This window comes from Hemiscyllium ocellatum, chromosome 3, assembly GCF_020745735.1.
Source record: "Hemiscyllium ocellatum isolate sHemOce1 chromosome 3, sHemOce1.pat.X.cur, whole genome shotgun sequence".
Taxonomy (NCBI): Eukaryota; Metazoa; Chordata; class Chondrichthyes; order Orectolobiformes; family Hemiscylliidae; genus Hemiscyllium; species Hemiscyllium ocellatum.
Genome location: NC_083403.1, coordinates 135,196,992 through 135,222,462, shown reverse-complemented (window position 1 = coordinate 135,222,462; position 25,471 = coordinate 135,196,992). Strand labels below are relative to the sequence as shown.

At 38.9% G+C, this 25,471-nt stretch overlaps 1 protein-coding gene across 2 annotated transcripts in view; it reads right to left on the bottom strand.

Moving 5' to 3' along the window:
• Positions 1 to 25,471, bottom strand: part of atad2b (ATPase family AAA domain containing 2B) — a 133,737-nt gene that overhangs the window by 19,429 nt on the left and 88,837 nt on the right. For both annotated transcript variants that reach the window (XM_060853661.1, XM_060853667.1), the window contains exons 18-23: positions 24,197 to 24,383; positions 23,892 to 24,077; positions 22,163 to 22,298; positions 13,059 to 13,255; positions 8,631 to 8,790; positions 2,850 to 2,972 (exon numbers count right to left, since the gene is read on the bottom strand). In XM_060853661.1, the coding sequence (XP_060709644.1) occupies positions 2,850 to 2,972; positions 8,631 to 8,790; positions 13,059 to 13,255; positions 22,163 to 22,298; positions 23,892 to 24,077; positions 24,197 to 24,383 (989 nt within the window). The remainder of the gene's footprint in view (positions 1 to 2,849; positions 2,973 to 8,630; positions 8,791 to 13,058; positions 13,256 to 22,162; positions 22,299 to 23,891; positions 24,078 to 24,196; positions 24,384 to 25,471) is intronic.

The following is a 25,471-nucleotide window of genomic DNA, read 5'->3' as shown; positions in this document are numbered from 1 at the left end:
TAAAATGGATGCATCATCAAGAAAGATATGCAGATATGGAAACTTTAGAGAGATGGTAGGGCTGGGGACTTCTGAAATTAGCAACACATGGTTATGAAAAAATTTAAATGATGAATAAATAAATTATGAATAAATTTAAATTTAATCTGAGGTGCTATCGGACCAGAAGAACAGGAAGACTTGGCTATGTTCACCGTTGATGACAACTGCCTAATAATTACCTCATTACCTGTCCTTGCTATAGGTGAATTATTTGTAGCATTTCCAGTATTACAGCAGTGATTACACTTCAAACTAGCTGTAAAGTGTTTTAAGACATTCTGAGGATGTGCAAGATGCTATGTAAATCTTTTATTTCCTCTTTTGTATGTTGAACAACAATTCAGTCAATATTGACTGGAATACAACAAAAGCTAGTAGCTATAACAACAACCCAGCAACCCAAAACCTGACCTCCAGGATGAACTGCAGCCAAAGACAAACTATTGGGTAGTTACCAGTGTTGTAGCTGTACGGAACAAAGTGCCATATACATCCTGTTCAAAACAGGCAGGACAAATCCAACCCAGCAATTACTAGCCTGTCAGTCCACTATTAGACATAGAATAAGTAATGGAAGCAGTCATCAACTGCACTATTATGTTGCATTTGTTCATCAAAAACTTGCACACAGTTTTTAGTTTGGGTTCTGCCATGTCAACTTAGATCTTTAACTCATTATGTCCTTGGTCTAGACATGGGAGAGAAAAACAGCTAATTGCCAGAGGTGAAGGAGAGTCACTGCATTTGACATAAAGGATTTACCTGATTGGCTTGGCATCAAGGAGTGCCAGCAAAACTGGAGTCAATGGAAATCAAGGGTAATTTCTCCAAAGGGTGGAGTCATACCTAACACAGATGAAGATGGATCTAGTTGTTGGTGTCAAGAGTGTGGTACTGGAAAAGCACAGCAGGTCAGGCAACCTCCGACCTGCTGCGCTTTTCCAGCGTCACACTCTCGACTCTGATCTCCAGCATCTGCCGTCCTCACTTTTCTAGCTGTTGATGGTCAATTACCTCATACATTGTTGCAGACATAGCTCAGGGTAGTGTTCTAAATGTAGCAATCTTTAGTAACTTCATCAATAATCTATCTTCCATCTTAAAATCAAAGGTGGGTATGTTCACAGATGACTGCATAATGTTTAGGATCATTTTTGACTCCTGAGATACTGAAGCAGTCCATGTACACTAGCACCAAGACATAGACAACATTGGTTTGGGAGAATTTGTGTCAAGTAATAGTCGTATCACATATGCACCAAGAAATGACGATTTGCTCTTGAAATTCAATGGCATTGTTATCACTGAATCTCCTAATATCCATCTAGGGGTTTACCACTGACTGCAGCTGAACTGCACCAAACAGAGAAGTTCTGGGCGAAAGCACAGATCAGCAGAGGCCAAGAATTCTGTGGAGAATAACTCACCTCCTGTCTCCCCAAAGCATATCCACTATCTATATGGCACAGTCAGGAGTGGGATGGAATAATCTCTACCTGTCTGAATGAGTGCAGCTCCAATGACAGTCAAGAAGCAACACCCAATCTTAACTTCAAATTATATTGACATTCACTCACTATGACAAGGTCAAAATCCTGGAATTCCCTTCATCAAGCACTGAGAATGGCGCTACAACACATGGGCTGCCGTGGTCAAGGTGAACTTCTCAAGGGTATTTAAGAATAAGCAATAAATGCTGGCTGAGTTGGTGATGCCTGTATCCCACGAAAAAGTAAATAACTTTAAATAACATGAGTTACCCAGTAAGGAAAATTAAGAGATAGGTTCTGAGGTAAAACTGTCTCTAAAAGCAGTCAGCATTGGCATTTCTACTTTTAAATCAACCTGTTCAAAGATGTTTTTACGCATCTATGGAACAGGAAGGGCTTGAACCAACCTGTGCCTTTTGATTTACAGACAGGGACACTACAGTTGCACCACAACAGTCCTTACAATTTACATAACTTCAGAAGCAAACTAAATGGTCCTAGGGGCAAAAGGACTAGATCTTAAAACTGAAATATGATGAAAGGATGGGACCATCCCAGAAAGATTCCTGAATGACATGATCCAGATCAGCAATTCCATGAGGTAATATTCAAGCACACAAACCATTCCAGTTCAGAAATCTGTTGCTTAGAAATATCAGTTGTTCCGAACTTTTTTTTTAAATAAGTAAACCCAATTATTTCCTAGATGTCATCAATGCTATTTTTGCACAGCACTTTGAGAGTGGAAAAATGGAACATATTTTACTCACATGAGTAAAACAATCTTTGCGACAGCTTTATAATGTTTTATCATTGTTTTGTGTTTCAGGTGAATACTTATATGTATGGTGATTCACGATTCATACACTTGCACTGAGCTTTCTAACATCAGTCTGGATTAGTCTAAAAATACTTGGTCCTCAGACTCCAGATTTGGGAGGCTAAAGGAAAATGACGTCAATACCATCAGTTAACATTTACCATTTAAAAGAAACCAAATTCACTATGTAAAGAACACGAAAGTTTGATTATTAGATTTTGGCATAAAACAACATGTCCTGTGCTCTAGTTGATCCAAAGGAATAAACATTTAAACAGAAAAGATACGAGTAATTTGAAGAAGTTCAAAAATTAAAGGAAACTTAGATCAGTTAAGGGAAGAAGAAAAGTAGTCTACATTATTTCATTAATGCACAAATAAATGCAGAAAATATGATGTGCTACATATTCAAGCAGCACATCATGGCGATGGCATGTTCCAATTTCTTCTTTAAAGAAATTTGGCCTATTAGAGCTATTACTTCAGTAATTACTCACTTCGTTTTCTCCTGGATTCTTTGATATCTTCACAGAGTTTGTTAAATTCAGGATCTAACTCAGCAGCAACAATTGCATGTGCGGTATCCTTAAGCGTACAGGCTCTGTGTCGAATTATGCGATCTGCAAAAAGAAATACCAAGCAATTGCCTTTGAAACAAACAAGCTCATTTGGAATATTTGCCTCAAATTAAAAATATTCTCTACTGGACAATAAATGATTTGCATAAATTAAGGTTATCAAAAAAGGATCTTCTGAATTTATCTCAATCTGAATCTTCTCAATTTATACAAGATGCTGCTTCAGACTATAATTGAACCAGCAAAACATGCAATTCACACATTCTTTATGCTTAAAGAGCATAATCAAGACACCAAGATATGCATATCACATATGACGACCTCCCACTATTTGGTCAATTTTTCAAGGTCAACTCATACCACCTTTGGCCAATTTAAAACAAACACATGATTTTTGTGACATTCAAACATGTAGGGTAAATATAATTACAGGGTAGTGCAATTGAACAGTAGCTTGTTGGTTCAACGAAAGATGCTGTTGAATTGTTATCTAATGCTATTGAGAGAAAACAGTGGCAGTGGAAGGGTGCAGGAAAAGAGGAAGTGGCTCAGATTCCTTAATACCGAGTTAGATGTTTTGAGGTTAAGAGAGAGAGAGAGAGAGAGAGAGAGAGAGACACACCATGGACAAGAGACAGAGTGCGCACAAGTGTGTAAGAATAGAGTGTGAAAATCAACTTAGAATCTAATAACAACTTGATTCTTAATACTGCAAATAATTAAATTCATCCACTCAAAATTAAATACCCAGACAATATTTTGAATGATTTAATTAATCCATATATAATCAAAACAGTACTTTTCAAAATATACGTAGAAACTATTTCTCTGTCAGGAACAAAGAAATATTGGTGGAAAGACACAACTATTATGTCAAGATGGAACAAGTTGCATGCACTACTTCACTCTAAATTACTTTCAGGTGATGATCTCACCTTTCACCATGACGGAAGGTGCTATATGAATTTATCATTAAATTTTATTTACTATACATCACTTGCGAAATCAACTGAATTGGAAGGGGACTAATATACCGGCAGGGAGATTTGCTGGAGCTGATTGGGAGGATTTAAATTAGTAAGGAGGGGTGGAACCCAGGGAGATAGTGAGGAAAAAGATCAATCTGAGACAGGTACAGTTGAGAACAGAAGCAAGTCAAACAGTCAGGGCAGGCAGGGACAAGATAGGACTAATAAATTAAACTACATTTATTTCAATGCAATTCAATCCTAATGTGGAAGGCAGATGAACCCAGAGCATGGTTAGGAACGTGGGACTGGGATATCATAGCAATTATAGAAATGTGGCTCAGGGATATATAGGACTGGCAGCATAATGTTCTGGGATACAAATGCCACAGGAAGGATAGAAAGGGAGGCAAGAGAGGAGGGAGTGGCATTTTTGGTAAGGAATAGCATTACAGCTGTATTAAGGGAGGATATTCCCGGAAATACATCCAGGGAAGTTATTTGGGTTAAACTGAGAAATAAGAGAGGGATGATCACCTTGTTGGATTGTATTATAGACCCTGTAATAGCGGGAAATTGAGAAACAAATTTGTAAGGAGATTTCGGTTCTCTCTAAGAATAATATGGTGGTTATGGTCAGGGATTTTAACTTTCCAAACACAGACTAGGACTGCTATAGTGTTAAAGGCTTGGATGGAGAGGAATTTGTTAAGTGTGTCCAAGAAAATTTTCTGATTCAGTATGGGAATGTACCCACTACAGAAGGTGCAAAATTTTATTTACTCCTGGGAAATAAGTCAGGGCAGGTGACTGAGGTGTCAGTGAGGGAGCACTTTGGAGTCAGCGACCATAATTCTATCAGTTTTAAAACAGTGATGGAAAAGGATAGACCAGATCTAAAAGTTGAAGTTGTAAATTGGAGGAAGGCTAATTTTGGTGGTATTAGGCAAGAACTTTCAAAAGCTGACTGGGTCAGATGTTCGCAGGTAAAGGGACGGCTGGAAAATGGCAAGACTTCAGAAATGAGATAACAAGAGTCCAGAGACAGTCTATTCCTGTTAGGGTGAAAGGAAAGGCTGGTAGGGGTAGGGAATGCTACATGACTAACAAAATTGAAAGTTTAGTTAAGAAAAAGGAAGCATATGTCAGGAATAGATGTTAGATTGAATGTATCCTTAGAAGGCAGTAGAAGTATACTTTAGAGGGAAATCAGGAAGGCAAAAAGGTGACATGAGATTAGATTACTTACAGTGTGGAAACAGGCCCATCGGCCCAACAAGTCCACACCGACCGCCAAAGCGGCAACCCACCCATCCATTACCCCTTACCTCACACTACGGGCAATTTAGCATGGCTAATTCACCTGACCCGCACATCTTTGGACTGTGGGAGGAAACCAGAGCACCCGGAGGAAACCCACGCAGACACAGGGAGAACGTGCAAACTCCACACAGTCAGTCGCCTGAGGCGAGATATCGTTGGCAAACAGAGTTATGGAGAATCCAAAGGGTTTTTACAAATATATTAAGGACAAAAGGGTAAGTAGGGAGAGAACAAGGTGGCTTTTGTGTGGAGCTGCAGGAGATGGGGGAAATACTAAATGAATATTTTGCATTAGTGTTTACTGTGGAAAAGGACATGGAAGGTGTAGAATGCAGAGAAATAGAGGGTGACATCTTGAAAAATGTCCACATTACAGAGGAGGAAGTGCTAGATATCTTGAAATGCATAAAAGTGGATCAGGTGTACCCTAGAACTCTGTTGAAGCTAGGGAAGTAATTGTTGGGCCTCTTGCTGAGATATTTGTATCATCGATAGTCACAGGTGAGGTGCCGGAAGACTGAAGGTTGGCTAACATAGTGCAACCACTTAAAGATGGTAAGGACAAGCCAGGGAACTATAGAGCGTTAAGGCTAACGTCAGTAGTGTCCAAGTTATTGCAGGAAATCCTGAGGGACAAGACGTACACGTACTTGGAAAGACAAGGACTGATTAGAGATAGTCAACATGGCTTTGCGTGTGAAAAATCATTTCCCACAAACTTGATTGAGTTTTTTGAAGAAGTAACAAAGAGGATTGATGAAGGCAGAGCGGTATACGTGATCTATATGGAGAAAGGGGGTACTGCAGATGCTGGAGATTAGAGTCAAGATTAGAGTGGACTTTTGCCTGAAACGCTGATTTTCCTGCTCTTTGGATGCTGCCTGACCTGCTGTGTTTTTCCAGCACCAATCTAATTGTGATCTATATGGATTTCAGTAAGGCGTTCAACAAGGTTCCCATGGGAGACTGGTTAGCAAGGTTAGATCTCATGGAATACAGGGAGAACTAGCCATTTGGATATAGAACTGGCTCAAAGGTAGAAGACAGAGGGTGGTGGTGATGGAGGGTTGTTCTTCACATTGGAGGGCTGTGACCAGTGAAGTGCCACAAGGATCAGTGCTGGGTCCACTACTTTTTGTCATTTATATAAATGATTTGGACGTGAACATAGGAGGTATAGTTAGTAAGTTTGCAGATGACACCAAAATGGGAGGTGTAGTGGACAGCAAAGAAGGTTACCTCAGATTACAACGATGAATGAATGACATTAGTTTTGCATGTTGTCAGAATAGGGTCTTATAGGGTCTTCCAACATCTCAGAAATGACTGCCAGACTACTCAGACCCCTTAGCATCATGGGAGCCCACAAACCCACCAACACACTAAAACAGCAGCTAATGAACTTGAAAGACCCTATACAGACAACAAGCAAAACTAATGTCATTTACAAAATATCGTGCAAGGACTGTAGCAAACACTACATTGGACAAACAGGCAGAAAACTAGCCACCAGGATATATGAACATCAACTAGCCACAAAAAGACATGGCCCTCTCTCACTAGTATCCTTACAAACAGATAAGGAAGGACACCACTTCGACTAGGACAACACATCCGTCCTAGGACATGCCAAACAGAGACACACATGAGAATTCCTAAAAGCATGGCATTCCAATCGGAACACTGACAAACAAACACATTGACTTGGACCCCATTTACCACCCCGCTGAGAAAAAGAACAGGAAATGACATCACCATAGGAAATGACATTACCAGCCCAAGGAAACCCATACATATAAACAGAAAACAGGAAACATGAGCAGTGCTTCATCCGAAGGCTCACTGAAAATGTTACTAGTATGGTGATGAGACGTCTGAAAATGAGCATTTCAGCTTAGCGAGCAAATGTACATCCAGGATATATCAGAGCTAAGCTGTGGGAGAATGGCTTTCCTGATCAAATATCTGCTCATAGTGTATCACACAAATTCATGAATGGGCCTAAGACTGCAACTTTCAGTCCTAAGAACTAGTCTACCACAGGCTACCTTGGAGGAATAAGGTGACCAGTAATTTAAGCAACAAGTCAAATTTTCCATTAACAGGACACTGCTGTCAAGTCAAAAAGAGGTTCTGCCTACTATACAGACGTACCATGCATTCTATGAATTTCAGTGCCTGTACGATGGAAGGCGTAGATAACACAAAGTGGGGGACTATCTCAAATAATGCATTTTTTTAGCAGTTTGCAGCCAGCAGACTTGTATTCAATCAACTCATATTTGCAAAAATCAGAACAGAGAACACAATATTATAGGAGATTTCACAATCAATTTACGATGATCAGTCGGGCTCACAAACTGACTCACTTTTCCCTACAAAAAATTACATATATGCATATGCAGGACCATGTTCTCTTCAAAAAGATAGAACGCGCCATTCATTGTGTCTTTTCCAACTATACACACACACACACAACTATCTCCCCTAGACAGTGCCTTGACCAATTAGAATCAACTTGCCTGGTTTAGACACATATTTTGTCACAACATCTCATCCAATTAGTGCCCACTTGCCACCCAATCAAATACCCTTTTCTCAGGCAATGTAGATTGTTCGCTTTGAAATTTCCACTTCTTATGATGTTAGATTAGATTAGATTACTTACAGTGTGGAAACAGGCCCTTCGGCCCAACAAGTCCACACCGACCCGCCGAAGCGCAACCCACCCATACCCCTACATATACCCCTTACCTAATACTACGGGCAATTTAGCATGGCCAAGTCACCTGAACCACACATCTTTGGACTGTGGGAGGAAACCGGAGCACCCGAAGGAAACCCACGCAGACACGGGGAGAACGTGAAAACTCCACACAGTCAGTCGCCTGAGGCGGGAATTGAACCCAGGTCCCTGGCGCTGTGAGGCAGTAGTGCTAACCACTGTGCCACCGTGCCGCCATGTTGTCCCAATAATGCAAAAAGGAAAGCTTTGACATCAAGTCTCATTTTCTGTAAAACTGATAATTTTCTTGAAACCAAATTATGAGCAATGTTTTGATGATATCTTCAACCAAAAGGACTTTAGGCTATTGAAAATTAATTTAATGCAACAACTTTACTGTCAGAAGAGAAATAAACATATCTCCCGTCAGTGAGAATGATATAAACCTAGATCACAAAGAGTAAATTTACTGTGATACTGTTGCTTTCCATACTTTTATGGCTACTCAATACTTTTATCAACAAATTCACAAAAGCACAAGAATTGCATCTGTGCCCTTATACCTGGACTCAACACACTTTCAGACATGATCCAAAAAAGAATTTAATTTTGTGCAAGCAAAATTTGATTTGCTAGTTTGTTTGTGACCCATCACTGAAGTGCTCATTTTAACTTTCATCTTACCTCCCGGAACCTTATCAGGATTATACTCAAGAGCGTTGCTGCAGATAAGGTTAATATCTACCAGGAAGTCCTTCACGGTTTCATATTTATGGTTGTCAATTTTCATCATCATGGTTGATAAATCCATTGGTTGTATAATGACTTCCAAATAGTCAGAAACCTATAAATATTTTTAAAGATAAAGTGTTATCACAGAGATTTTATTCATTAAAGGAGAAAATACATATGTTTCTAACTAGCTCAAGTTATTGCAATTTTTTGCATTTGCCTGGCTCATGGCTGCTGAAGTTCAGAAGAACAAGAAGTGACTCTATAGAAAACTCTTAGGGGGCTTGACAAGGTAGATGCTAAAAGGTTGTTTCCTGGCGTGAGAGAGTCTAGGACCTGAAGGCATAATCGCTCGATGAGAGGTTGCATATTTAATATACTGAGAAGGAATTTCTCCTCTCTCAGAGGGTAGTGAATTTGTGGCATTCACTACTGCAGAGGGTGGCAGAGGTTATCAAATACATACAAGGCTGAAATAGACAGATTTTAAATAGTAAGGGATACAAGGATATTGGGGAAAAGTGGCATTGCAGATCATCAGATCAGCCTTGATCTATCATATGATAGAATGGGCTGAATGGTTTCGCATGGTCAGGAAGGAGAAGATCACATCTGGGGTGAGACACAACAGGAGTATACAGTTCAGGGATTTTGTGGGCAGTGTGGGAATTTGGTGCAGAGAGAAAAATTGCTTTTTGCTCGGTTTTTTTTGGGCTTGTAGTCTATAAGTTTTTTCTATTTACAAGATAACCTGAAGCCCAGGATTGGGGTCTGGCACAAAACAGAGTTAGAGCACAGGAAAAACATAAGCTCGTGAGCTGGTAATAGCTGCTAAATTGACTATTACAGGTTACTTTCAGATTGATGGTAATTAGGAGAATTTTTTTTAAAGATTATAAACTGAAAGATTAATAGGAATTTTTTAATGAAATAAATTAAAAACTAAGTAAACAAAATGGAGATGCATAGCCAGGCGATGTGTTGTACCTGCATAATGTGGGAGCTAGTGGACCCCATTGTGGTCCATAGTGACCGCATCAGTAGCAAGTGTTGGTTGCCTGACGAACTCAAGCTTAGTTGATGAGCTGGAGTCTGAGCTTTGAGCACTGCGACATCATGGAGTGGGAAGAGTTACCTGGAGGCTGCATTTCAGGAGGCAGTCACACTCCTTAGATTAACTAGCTTGAATTCAGTAAGCAGTCAAAAATAGGAAGGTGTAACTACCAAGGAGGCAAGTAGAGTCATCCAGCCCTTGAGCTTGCCCAACAGGTTGGAGATTCTTGCAGGTGACAACTTTGAGAAAGGATGATAGTCAACATAGAACTGAGGTTGTTGTACTTAAATATGCATAATCTATGAAACAAGATAAATAAGTTTGTAGCATAGATTGAAATTGGCAGGTGGGATGTTATGGGTATCATACAGATGTGGATGCAAAAGGACCAGGGCTGGAAACTAAACATCCAAGCATACACGTCCTAATGAAATGACTGGCAGGGACTGGGTTGCCTTGTTCGTAAGAAATGAAATTAAATTGAAAGCAAGAAATAATATCAGAACTAAAATCTATGTAGGTAGAGCAAGAGAAAAAAGACCTTGATGGGAGTTACATATAAGCCTCCTAGCAGTAGTCAGGATGTAGGGAAGAAAATAAATCAGGGAGATAGAAAAGAGACTATTACAATAATCACGGGGGACTTCAACATACAAGTGTCCTAGGAAAATCGCTGGCAGCCAATCCCAAGTAAAACATTTGTGGAATGGCTACAAAATGGGTTTTATGGAGCAGTGTGTGGTTTTGGTGAAATGTAATGAAGCTTCCATAGCCCTTTGTGGCAAAGTTTTAAAGCGTATTTAAGATAGGTTCTTGATTAGTAGGGGAATCAAAGGTTATGGAAAGGAGGCAGGAACATAGGGTTAAGAAACATACCAGCCATGGGCTGAATGGCCTAACTCAGCTCCTATGGGCTTATAGAAATTAGCAATTCAAATATCTCTTCCATTCTCACTTATTGTCTCAACGTATTCTCGGAAAAAAGTTCTTCCTTCTTATGTTGATAAGTTGCCCTCAAGATACTCCTCCAGTTATCTTCATTCTCCTCTTCATTACATATGTTTCCCCAGAAAATTTCATTATGTCACCAGCCAACTCTCACAGGATCATCACAGGTGTAACCCCATGTAAATTTTCTAAACACACTTTCTGCCTCAAGCAAACACATATTCATTATCTTCAATTCTCTATAAACACATGTATAAATAGCAACTGAGAGTTCTAACATTTCTAATGGTCTCAGCAATTATTTTTGCATCTTATCATACACTATCCTTCATTAATTATACAATAGCTGGTCTCTGGTTCTTATATGTCTCGAGTTTCCGCATCACCGAACATCAGTGATCTGTTGTCAACATTCCAATCTGGGATTTAATTCCTTTCCTGTATCTTCAATTCCCAAACCACCAACTAGTTTAAATAACTGCAATACCCATCCAATTTGTCAAGCTGTCACTATTCCTAACGGATTCAGGCACAGCACATCACTCCTGTATCAGCACTTGTTTCCAAAACAAGTTCTAGTTATTGATTAACTGCTTAATAACTATGCATTAGGTTACTAGAAATTCATTCGGAATGTTCTACTGAACACTCTTGCATACCTAAATGCAGACGTGGAATTTAACGCAACATTTGTTGTTGGTGGTGGTAGTGTTGGGAGTGGGGTGGTTATCAGACAGAATGTGACAGCTAATTACCTTTCTGCCTCTGTCCTGGGCCAGAAGACTAACAGGCAGTTTTCCCACCCTGTTACCACAGAGGACCTTGAGTACAGACTTAATGCAACTTGGGATTTATTGCTATACACTTTTATTTTTACTTTGAAAATCTCCATTTGGATTATACATCACATTGTGTCAGCTTTTACAATATTCACATGTTCACTTATAATTTAGTGTAAAGACACTTGCATTTTGCATTTTTAGTTATGGAAATGGTAAAAGGACTGTTTTAAAAACAAAGGATTGTGGAAAGGATTACTACATACTGGGACTCATTACAAGTATTGTTTACACAGCTGATTGTTAAAGCCATGGAGAGGATGTGTATGAAGTAAGAGTCAACTGGCAATAAGTAGATAATGTGTCTTTGCAGCAGTGACCAGGACCAAATAATAAAAAAGATGTAGAAGCAGAAAAGGTCATTCGGTCCATCGAGACTGCTCCATGAGTCAATAGCAAAAAGGCAAATGCCTTCTGCCTGCAAACAACTATCAGATTGGCACACTCAAACTGCTCAGCTACCTGGGAGCCAATGTTTGGTCAGAAGCTATCAGACTTCCAAAAAGAAAGCAAGTGTCCTTTCCTCTGCCATAAAAGCACCTCAAGCTTGAAGAAAGTTACTTTCCCTCATCAGTTACATAAGCTTTTGATCGTAACTAGTAAGTCAGAGACATTATTAAATGTGAACCAGTTGTCCCATGTAAGTCAATTTACTTGAAGGAGAGTCAATGAGCAGCAGAGCCTGACAAACCAAACGGACCATTCCATCAAGTCCTATGAACAGAGACCACTGATCTGCCTTCTCAGTCTTTCTGGCCATCCAAGGCACCCATGTCTTTTTGACTGTACGTGTATGTGTGTAGGGAAAGTTTTATAAGGAGTTTAGAGTTTTAACTAGCAGAATTATATGTTTATGGTTTGTAACAGTTTATCTATAGCTACAATCCATTTATTTGTAATAAATAGTAACTCTGTTAAGTGCAAAAACCTGGCCATGTGTTTTCTGTAAGCCATGTTTTAAAACACAGGAAATATTGGGATACTTTATGAAATCTTTAACTTTTGTGACAACTGTGGGAAAAGCAGGGCTTGATTTCAAGTGCAATATCCAGTGGGATGTAATATTAGAAGCTTCATTTAGCAGACCCTTTTTAAAATTGTATTCGATTAGTTGCACCTTTATCACTAGCTGAACTCAAGGTGTTTTCTCTCAATGTGCAATCTGTCAATTGTACTCCTAAGTTATTCAAGATGGATATGCAAACAATTTCATTTCTGTCTGTACCTGACATTCACACAAGTATCGTTAGCCATAAGGAAATATGCTCGTGATTAGGAGCAGGAATCCTGATGATCTTCTTCATCTGGTACCTTTTTGTTACCCTATCATTCCTGAACTACAATCACCTTGAGATTAGGAATCAAATATGGAATGACCATGTTTCACATGGTACTTCACTGCATCACACTACATTCAGACTTTGGGAAACTGGAAAGTCATAGTGTACCCCACTATCGTTAGCCCTTCAGCTGAAAACTTTTGACATTAGCTGGAAATGAAATGAATGTGAATGAATTTTAAAAGGTACCTTAACTTACCTCTTCAATATCCACAGGCTTACTAAAGATGCTAAAACGTTTGTCAGTGGCAAGTCTTTTAGTAACATCCCTGAGAAACAGTCGAAGTTCTCGAAAGGTATTTTCCTCTTGTTCTTCTATCCGTTTTATTTCTTCCTCTGATAATTGTCGCGGTGCAGGAGGCAATGCTGGTGGAAGGACTTCCAAGGCAAGTAAAGCTAAAAGAAAAAGAGCAAAATGGAACAACATAATTAGTTTGTATAAAATTTCTTCAAAATATCAATTTGAAGACTCATCATCTCGCCTCTTGAAAATTTATATATTTAAATGATTGTTTTCTAAATAAATACTTGTACAATAAATGCCACATTTAGAAATATAAGTTGTTGTATTTTGATGAAATGACTAATTTTTGAGGTACTATCTTAGTTTGAAGTAACATTTGATGACTTTGCATTACCTACCTTTTTAAACAATTTTGCTCAAATCTTTTCTTATGGGACAAGTAACAGTTAGGGCAGCTGCTTGTAAGACTGGGCATAAGTGACCCAAAGATGCTGAAGGTTAAGCAACTGTGTCTGTTTTAATCATCTAGATGCTAAGGGATCAGGGCTGGGAGGAAATAAAGCTTTTAAAAAAAAGACTGAAATCAGCAGTTTGAACAGAGTATGATACCTACCTTTAACAAAACTGTGTATTTTGAAAAGGGTTTTGTTTGCGAACCGACTCAGTTCATTAGCTTTGCAGAACAAAATAACTATTTTTTTAAACAAAAAGACACTGGTGATAATCTATTGGAAACCTTTTCTACTTAACTGCTTCGCATTTCTGGAGAATTAGGTGATTGGTTTTGAGCAACAGTCGGTCTGATTGATAACAGGAGGCAACATTGTACAAATTCTCTGCATCTAAAAGGAAACTTACTTGTGACACAGAATTCAATTACAACTTCTGATGCACAGGGAATATTTGTTTAGTCTAGCTACAGAGGTAGATTAACACCTGATAACCCTCATCTTAAGCCAATGGAAAAAGTTAATTTAAACTGTTTCCCAATAAGGAACACGACACTCAGAATTAGCAATAAGTGTTGGAAACACAATGCCTTTTGTGGGGTAGTATTGCCATGGCCTCTGTGGCATAAATCTTCTGATACAGTTCAATGTAACATCACTGCAAGAACAGGAAAAGGGTTGCTTGAGTTGGCAATACGGGCCGTAAAAACGCTGCTAAATTTCTGTGTTTTCTGCATTGTTTTCACTGTCTATTTTCCTATCATCTTAATAAATTTGACTCAATACATAAATACTGGTTAATTGTACCTTGTTAAGTCAAGCACAACTGCACATCTCATTATCATAAAAATCCAAGTTCGTAAAAAACTTCCCACCTTTCAAAGTAGTGTGTGAATAATGTGTGTTCCTCCAAGCAAGACTGTAGCATTTTTTTTTAAACTGGATTCAGCAATACTAGGAACCAGAGGTAAAATGAATCAGATATTCATACAGACACAGAGAAAAGCTCCGAGCTTTACCAAGTAATGCCCTAATCAAGTAAGCCATTGTGTTAAAATCCACAAAAATTCAGCCTTTAACAGACCACACTGCAATGTTAGAATGCATGGAAATAACAAATCAAAATTGTCATGCCTTCTAAGATGGTTAAAAAGGTTGACTACTTGCTGGGAAACCTTCATTTTTCCAGATACGTAGGGTTCTATTTTGATCAGTAGTTACCAAGCCACATATAGCTGACACATCTGTCAGACTAGACCTGCAGGAAGCGGTGAGAGGATGAAGATTAAAAACCTATTTAACTTCATTCTCACCAACCTGTCTTTCTGCATCGGCGCAAGACTGTATTAGTCAGACTGACCATTATGTAATTTGTGTGCTTACTATATCTTGTTATGTGACACTGCCACTTTGCTAACCAGAATAGATTCAGAACTGATCTAGCAGCCTTAAACTGGTTATCAGCAGCAGTAAGACCATCTTCAACCACAATCTGCACCATTTGATCTGACATATTCTCACCATAACATGATCATCAAGCTTCAGAAACAACCCTATTTCCAAGAGAAGAGCAGGAGAAAAGTTGGCAGCAGCACGAGGTATGCCTGAAAATGAAGCAGTCACCTAGTGAAGCTGCAAAACAGGATTATATGCATACCAAACAGCAGGATGCAGTATGATGCGGACAGATAAGCCATCCCACAAGCAACACATCAGATTAAAGCTCTGAAATCTTGCTACATTCAATCGTGAACAGTGGTAAACAATTCAATGGCAAACCAGAAGAGATGGCTCCACCATATTTCACTCCTCAATAATGAGGAAGCCAAGTACATTCACCCAAAAGAAAAGACTGAAGAGTTCAGACCAACCTGCAGCCAAAAATGCCAAGTGAATAAGCCATCTCAGCCTCCTCACATGAATATCACAGACGGAAATCTTACGCCAATTCATTCCATGCCACTTGATTTCACGAAATAGCTGAAGACACTGTATCCTGCAAGAGCTATGGATCTTGGCTACAGTACTGATGCATCGTGCTCCAGATGCATTCGTTTTCTTAGCCATTCCATTCCAGTGCAACCACATACCGGAATCTACCAGATAATGCGGAAATGTGCCCTTTTACACAGAACAAACCTAACCCAGCCAATTGACTGCAAGGCAACATTTCACAGGACGTGACAACAAGGAGCCCTAACAAAAGTTAAGTCAATGGCAATCAGAGGAAACTTTCTCTACTGGTCAGATTAAAATTGGAAGATGGTTGCAGACGAAATATCTCACCTCCAGGACAAAATTATAAAAGTTGTTTAGAATAGCATCTCAAGCCCAACTATCTTCAATTTTTTCATCAATGATCGTCCCTCCATCACAATATTACAAGATATTTCTTGGCATTTGAGGCATTCAGTAACATATGCAACACATTTGATATTGAAGTAGCAAGCCGCGAGATAAGCACAAGATTCAGGTTTGAGATGATAAGTAGTGAGTAATATTTGCACTATACAAGTGGCAAGGAATGACCATTGTTGACCTTTTTAACTGAATTATCATTGCCAAGTCCTTCACCATCAATTTCCTAGGAATTACTGTTACCGAGAAAGTTGACTAGGCTTAACTGTGGTTACAAGAATAAGTTTAGAAGTCAGGAATCTTGCAGTGAGCAATGGCCCAAAGCCTGTGCACCATTTGGCTCAACTCAGGAATGTTATGGAATACTTTCCACTTGACTGGATGAGTTCCGATCCAACAACACTCAAGAAGTTGGATACTAAGACAAAGCCGCCCATTTCATTGTAACTTTATCTGCCAAAATAAAACATTCACCCCCTCCACCATCAGCATATAATGATGACTGGGTAAACAGTCACTTGAGCGCCTCACCACACCACCACTGACAGCACCTTTCAAACCCACGTCCTTGCTTATCTAGAAGGATAAGACTCAGGGACACATGAGAATATGGTGATCTGCAAATTCCCCCTCTATGCCAAACACAAACCTGATATTGAATTATATTGTCACTTTGTCAGTATATTGGATTAAAAGCTGGACACCTCTTCCTAATAATTACTATGGGTATACCTACATCAGAAGTACTGTAGTAGCAAATGAAGACAGCTCACCACCATCAAGTTAAGGGGCAATTAGAGATAAACGACAAACTGTGGTCTTTCAAATAACTGGTACATCACAAAAATATAACTTTTAATATGAATTTCTAATTTTTAATTGCCCCAAGAAGATGGCCTTCTTTCTGGACTGTCACAATCTGTACTTACGAAAATACAAAATTAGAGAAGTAAGCCATTCAACTCAAGGCTGTGCCATCATTTAATAAAGGCATAGCTGATCTGTGTGTGTTTGGAATTCCACATTCCCATCTAGAGTCATAGAGATGTACAGCATGGAAACAGACCCTTTGGTCCAACCCATCCATGCCGACCAGATATCCCAACCGAACCTAGTCCCACCTGCCAGCACCCAGCCCATATCCCTCCAAACCATTCCTATTCATATACCTGTCCAAATGCCTCTTAAATGTTGCAATTGTACCAGCCTCTACCACTCCCTCTGGCAGCTCATTCAATACATTTACCACTCTCTGTGTGAAAATGTTTCTCTGTAGGTCTCTTTTATAGCTTTCCCCTCTCACCCTAAACCTATGCCCTCTAGTTCTGGACTCCCTGACCCCAGGGAAAAGACTTTGCCTATTTACCCTATCCACCCTATCCATGCCCCTCATAATTTTGTAAATCTCTATATGGTCACCCCTCAGCCTCCAACGCTCCAGGGAAAACAGCCCCAATCTTTTCAGCCTCTCCCTATAGCCCAAATCCTCCAACTCTGGCAACATCTTTGTAAATCTTTTCTGAACTCTTTCAAGTTTCACAACATCCTTCCGATAGGAAGGAGACCAGAACTGCACGTAATATTCTAACAATGGCCTAACCAATGTCCTGTACAGCCGCAACATGACCTCCCAACTCCTGGACTCAATACTCTGACCAATAAAATAAGGCATACCAAACGCCTTCTTCACTATCCTACCTACCTGCAACTCCACTTTCAAGGAGCTATGAACTTGCACTCCAAGGTCTCTTTGTTCACCAACACTCTCTAGGACCTTACCATTAAGTGTATAAGTCCTGCTAAGGTTTGCTTTCCCAAAATGCAGCACCTTGCATTTATCTGAATTAAACTCCATCTGCCACTTCTCAGCCCATTGGCCCATCTGGTCAAGATCCTGTTGTAATCTGAGGTAACCCTCTTCGCTGTCCACTACACCTCCTATTTTGGTGTCATCTGCAAACTTACTAACTGTACCTCTTACACTCGCATCCAAATCATTTACGTAAATGACAAAAAGTAGAGGACCCAGCACCAATCCTTGTGGCACTCCACTGGTCACAGGCGTCCAGTCTGAAAAACAACCCTCCACTACCACCATCCTTTGAGCCAGCTCTGTATCCAAATGGCTAGTTTTCCCTGTATTCCACTTGCCCTTGATAATCCTAGAGTTCCCTGCCTAACAACAATCTATGCATGTCAGTGTAAAAAATACTCAATCATCCTGCCTCTTTCGCCTTCCAAGGCAGAGCTTTCCAAAGTCACATTACCCTCAGAAAAAAATCTCTATACTTAAAAGGAAGATCCCTAATTTTAAAACAGTGTCCCTAGTTCTGCACTGACACACAAGAGAAAACATCCTTGCCACATCCATATCAAGGCCATTCAGGATGTTATACACTTAAATCAAATTATCTTTCAAAACATCTAAACTCCAGTGAAAATAAACTCAGTCTGTCCAAACTTACCCGATCGAGAACACTCACTCATTCCAGGTAACACCCCAGTAAATCTCTTCTGAAGCATCTTCAGTGCACTGAGCATAATTCCTTAAATAAGGAGACCAAACCTGCACACAGTATTTGAGATGTGATTTCATCAGTTTCCCGTTTTATTGAAGAATAACAACCTTCCCTTTTTGTTCAATTCCTCTCAAAGTAATGGATATTATCCCATTAGCAAATGAACTCCACAATTCTCATATTATTCTCTACCAGCCACATTTTATACATTTATCTCATCTATCTTCATCTGCAATGTTCTTACATCATCTTCTCAACATACTTTCCAACCAAAGGGACCTAAGGGGCAACGTTTTCATGCAGAGGGTGGTGCATGTATGGAATGAGCTGCCAGAGGAAGTGATGGAGGCTGGTACAATTACAACATTTTAATAGGCATCTAGATAGGTATATGAATAGGAAATGTTCAGAGGGAAATGTGCCATTAGATTAGGTTAGGAAACCTGGTCGGCATGGACAAGTTGGACCGAAGAGTCTGTTTCCGTGCGGTACATCTCCATGCCTCGGACTGTCTCTTAATGCTGTCTGCAAGTTTAGTTATTATTCCTTCATTGCCCTTAACTAGGTCAATAATGTAAATTGTAAAAGGTTGGGATCAAGACAGATGGGTGTGGAACTTTACTCATCACATCCTGTCAATCAGATAGTGACTCATTTATTCATACACTGTTTTCTGTCAGCACTTTAAAAGCTGTTGTTGCTTCATTTACATATTATTCATATTATTCAACCATCCTCTTAACTTCTATTGAGAAGGGCTTTTGGTGTCCAGTGATGCGCAACTTATCACAAAATACCCAACTACTGACTGCTCAAGTAGTCACTTTTTGTGGCTAGTCCAGTTGAGTCTCTGGCCAATGATAATTCCCAACACCTTTATAGTGGGAAGAATCAATAATAATAAACCCATTGATTTTCTCAGAAGACTGTTTGGCTCTTTTCTTTGGAAACGGTCACTGCCGAACACCACATGATATCTAATAAAAGAATTCTGAACCACACCAAACCTAAACAGACCATCCTAAATTTCAAATGTAATACACACTTGCACTCCCAAATAAACACATACAATTGATAACTTGTTGTGATTTGTTCATCCTTTAACTGAACAATCTTATGTGTATCAAAATTCTCTGAAGGACTGTTACAGTTGTACTGAAAATGGACTATCAAATTCAACAATCATTTGACTTTAATACTTTGAGATTTTCATGCACCAAAATTGACCTTAAAAAAACAAATACGGACATAAAATGTTTGCTAAGGTCATGTGACTAGGGTTGAGCCAGACTCATGAAGAGATCAACGAATATCAGTCTGAGCCAAACTTAGCATGCTTATAAGAGGTCATGAAAAGTCATATCTGTATCTCCAGTGCTTTCAAACCTTTCTACAAGTTACATTTCTTATAAGATGAAAGATTGTCCACAGAATATTCAGCTTGGAAAAAAAGACAATAAACAGACTTAGTCATATACAAATTGATCCTTATCAGAGCAAAAACAATGAAAAATTGATTTGTGAACACAACATGGAAGACACACTCCACCCATCTCTCTCTCTCTCACATGCTCAAAAACACCTGGTGAAAAGCAATTTGAAACAATAATTCACAGAGGACTCCAGGACATGTGCAGTCTCACTGTTATGGTACAAAACAGATACTAGGCACACAGTTGGGCAAAGATCTTTTCATTCTTGTAACTCAAAGACTCAAAAAATGTATATTTCAACTGCCTTTCTATCCCTGTTGTACCAGATAACATTCCTACCCTTTCTGTGTGCACATTTGTTCCCTTTTTTTTGGGGGGAGGGGGGAATGGTAAACAGTCTCTTACTCCAGAGAACCATGGAATTGGTTTGCCTTCTTTTCTGATTGGGTTAAAAAAGTTTAATTGAAGTATGGTAACAAAATTTTAAAAAAAGATGTTTGTTTCAATTAACTAAATGGGGAGTCAAAGGTCATACATAAAGACCAAGGGCCAGTAATTCACATCTAGAACCAAGGAGTAATATATTTAAACGAGTGAGAATAAAGATTGTCAGTAGAAGACCAAACATGCTGCGCTTTCAACTGTGGACAGTTAGCAATCAGTTCAGCATTTGGAATGAACACAACAGATGTAACACAGAAAACATATTCCATATGAGATTTGTGAACACCTATGGAAAAGAGAATCCATTATAACTAGCTATAAAGTGACATGGTTGCTTGGAGCTAAACATCTACTTGTTTGATGCCCTAATTTAGCCAAACGCACAAAAAAACATAGACCGCTGACTACACAGTATTGCCAAACTGAAGATTACCTGATGGATGGAACTAGAGCTATCTTTCAACAGCAATATCTTAGGAGTCAACTCATAGTTGAAGATACCATTGCACAAAATACATGGCATTGACTGATGGACATTTTGTGAAAGGCCTGAGATATGAAGACTAACCAAATGGGAAAACACTGTATTTTAATGGTTGTATCCCTAAACAAATCAGCCTGTGATAACTATTCAGGAAATGAAACTTAGCATTTTGCAATTCAACACAGCCAGTCCAGGGCATGCTGCCTTGTACTCTGCTCTAGTGTTATCATGACCTGAACAATTTGTTCAGAGCTGGCATTTCAAGAAGCAGACAGAAGGTTTTCCACTTTTGAAACTATGTAGAATATTTAATGGAAATAACCCAGTTTTGATCTGAATTGAACCATCCAAATCTTATGATAAAACTACATGGCTACCAATGTAGCCATAATCCATGCTGCTCGGTGAATCAGTCAGTCACCAATGCAAAGTCCAAAGATTCCGCAGAGATTAGTATAGAATGCACATAAATTTGTGGCTTCAAAGATACTACTATATTTCTGTCATATACAGGTTGTATTATATTTGACGAATGCACGTGAAACATCAATCATGACTACTTGCCAACGTAAAGGTCCAATAACAATTGACACTGGCTGAAACTGATACTAGCTATGATCATATTGAAATATTTTAACAAGTCAGCCCAAAAACACTGGAAATCAGCGTCAGTGATCATAGAAATGGTATAATGCCTTCTCAAACTCAAAGTGATTTGGCATGATCAATTGTTGCAGTGATTTATATAACTGGATACAAAATCATTTTCTGCACAGCAAAATTCCAAAAATAGCAATGAGATAAATTACTGTTGCTGGTAATGAGTAACGAGTAAATGGTCTGGATTTGCCAATGTAGCTGAACTTGCAGTGTAGCTCAAGCCACTGAGGATGACGCACACATGTGCACAGTATTTGAACAGCTAGTTTACACTTCCAACTGTCTGTTTTCCCTGCTCAGATTATTGCACGATTCCCTCCAAAGTGATTTCAAATAGCCATCTCCAACTAGACGTGGACATTTGACCAAATGTGTTTCAAGTTTTTGCCCAGCTGGTATTAAACCCGCTGAGGAACACAGTTCTAGATAAGTCAGTTTTACTGGCAAAGAAATCAGTGCCCACAGCACCTTCAGCAATAGTATCAGAGGGAGAGGTGGAGAGGAGCTTGTGATCTCCATCTAAATAAAATGCTGCTTGTTAAGAACGATCAACTGATGTGTGAAGAAGTCTGTAAGAATTATAGGTAACATCTTGGTCCTACCTCTGTAGAAGTTACCTAGTATAAAAATGCACTATATTTAGTCGGATCATGTGTAATTTGAAAATTTGATAAGCATAGAATTGGTTTTTCTTTCAACCATTAGCTCTTACCAGCTTTCTTCTTCCTTGGTGGTGGCTTTGCTGCTTGGTTTAATATCAGATCTTCAAAGAACTTTGTTCTTTCCTGTTCATTAGGTTTCGGTACATCTATAACTTCCCCATAATTGATTTCGAAAATGCATTTAACCTTAATGTTAAGAAAAACAGAAAACCCATTAAATTCAATATTTGTCTTTGAAGAAAATAAATTAGGATATGAAGTGACAAAAGATAACCGGGTTAATATCTTGAACCTGGCAAATGAAATGCAAGTATTATTATTCAGAAAAACATTGTATAATCACACACATCCATTGCATGTTACATAATATGTGCATACATCACTGTTATGGTGCAGATTTTTGCTCCAACATTCAAAACCACTGCTGCTGAGAACATAAATTCATAATCAACATGCATATACGCAGTCCCCAGGATGCAAACGGGTTTCGTTCTTAAATCTATTCCTAAGTCAATTTGTATTCAAGTCAGAATAAGATGCAGGTCAATGTAAATAACAGTTAATAAGCAGAGAAAACAGATGTTTACACTCTTGTATGCGATTACATTCGTAAGTCAAGCATTCGTAAACTGGGGACCCCTCTTTATAGTAAAATATTAGCGTTGTCATTTTGTTCATTAAAAACTTGCCTTGGTATTGCAAAATATTTACACATTTGTGAAAGAAATCAATAGTAATGACTTCATTAGGTATAAAACTAGAACACGCTACTTTTTTATGTCCATCCAACAAAATGGCCCTCTTCATGCTATGTTTATATTTAAAGCAATATTTGAATGAAAGCATTGCCATTACTTTCAGATTGCAGAAGGAAACCATTAAACCCATTAGGGGGTGGCACGATGGCTCAGTGGTTAGCACTGCTGCCTCACAGCGCCAAGGTCCCAGGTTCAATTCCAGCCTTAGGCAACTGTGTGGAGTTTGCATGTTCTCCCCGTGTCTGTGTGGGTTTCCTATGGGTGCTCCGGTTTCCTCCTACAGCCCAAAGATGTGCAGGTGAGGTGAATTGGCCGTGCTAAATTGCCCACAGTGTTAGGTGCATTAGTCAGAGGGAAATGGGTCTGAGTGGATTACTCTTCGAAGGGTCGAAGAGCCCGTTTCCACACTGTAGGGAATCTAATCTAATCTATAGAAACAAATAGTATTGCTGAAGAGAACACCTAAGTACTGACAGTTTATGTCCCTGTGAAACTGTACAAACCCCACACAGGTGTGCATAAATTTAGACACAAAAAAAATTTTAATATAAAAATTCTCAATGATATTTCAGTTCAAATTGAGCACATTAATTAAGAAAATTATGAACTGTGACCATCAACAATATAGAGGCAGTCTCCAATTTATGAATGTCTGACAACAAACACATGTACTTACATACAAGATTTCATATTAATTTAAAAGATTCGACACGCAAACATTTGCTTGTACTTACATGTGGTTATTTTATGCTGTACTGTAGCGTGTTCTGGCTTGCATACAAATCAACTTATGAATGCACTCAGGAATAGAACCCATTCATAACCCGGGAAATGCCCATACTTCAAATTCTGTATTACCAATTTCTGCAAGATGTTAAATGCATATTTATAATAAAACATAACCCATTCCAATTGCAACTTTTAGAAGAAACCAATATGGACATAACTGTCCAAACAGCTTTGCTCTACTCTGTAACCGTTCTATGAATTTATATGCACTGTAGTGAAATTGACAACCTACCTCATCAGGCAACTCTATATATATTGCTTCAGAGGTAGCCACTATTAAAATAGGGGAAAAGGGTGGTATGTCCTGAAGTAGAGTCAAGAAAGTAGCTCGCACTGTGTCACTGACTGCATCCCACCACTCTTTAATATGAGGCACATAAATTACACTTGGTACCGTCCGACGTGCCTCGCGGAAAACCTAAGGGAGGAATAGGAAGTAGGGAGAAAAAAAATCTTGGCTTTAGATTTTCAGTGCTAGTTGAAAAGTTACCCACAAGAATCATATGTACTAGGTTTTCTCACTTCCTCTAGCCTCACCTGTGCACACGACTCCTCTGGTGTTTTTGCACTGACAGAGTACACTGCTGGCAGATCTAACCTATGCACAGAGAACTTCTCAAGTGAATGCAGCAAAGCAGGAGCAAGATGTGAACTCTGACCAGATCCTTTGCTCCCACAAAGAAGTAACCGAGGACGATGGGATGTTGGCTGGTGATGTGCTGACCTACAGAAAGAAATCTTGCACTGAGTAATTTTCCAGGTTAACATATACGTATCATTGTGTTTTGTATTCTTAAAATTATATATCTAAATTTCTGATGACTCAGACAATTCTGCACTGTCAGAGTTGCTATTCTTCAGATGAGAGGTTACATTGAGGCCCTGTCTGCCTACGACGGAACCAAAAAGATCCCACAGCAATATTTCAGAAAACAACAGAGCCGTTATAACCATACCTTTGCAAATACTTATCCTTTAATCAACAACATAACAGAGATTATCTGGTCCTATCACATTGCTATATTGGATGGGAGCTGCACAAATTCTGCAATTCCTACACTACGATAGTGATTATAGTTCAAAAAGTGTAAAGTGCTTTGGAACATGCTGTCTCTGTGAAGTGCACTGTATAAATAAGTATTATTTTTGAAATCGGTTGGAAAAACTTTATACTTTTAAACTAACAAAATTACGAAGTAAACCCGTAAATGATCAAGATGTATTTCTCTATAATATCCAAGATCTGGCATTTCAACTGAAACTAACTTTGTTTTCCAGACTGCAAATATAATGCCTATTATTTTTGTCTTAAAATATTGTGCTCCTGCAATTACCCACTCCTAGTAAATTAGTGACCTCAGTCACATCACTGGGATAGATACCAGACTGCTTAATAAATATGCCAAAAAAGCAACAGCCATGTCATCCTTTCTCAGAAGAATGAAAATAGTTTGGTACTGACACACAGACGTGTGTGTGGGGGGGTGCTTCTTCAGTAAAACATTAAGTCATTTTGTCAGTGGTTGCAAATTAATCGTTCAGACTTTGGTCTTTAACAGTTACAAAAGATATTTCATGCAACGTCCTTAAAGACAATAAACAAAGAAAAGCATGATGCAATATAAAAACCAATATGAAGTGCGCAACACTGAAGCCCTCGTGGACGACAATAGTTCAAGAAGACAGCTTACTGCCACCTTCTCTAGGGCAACTGGGAACAGGCAATAAATACTGGCAGCCAGCAGTACCCATGTTCCAGGAATAATGAAACAAATTGAAGAAGATATATTTAGAAATACAGTATAAAGATTT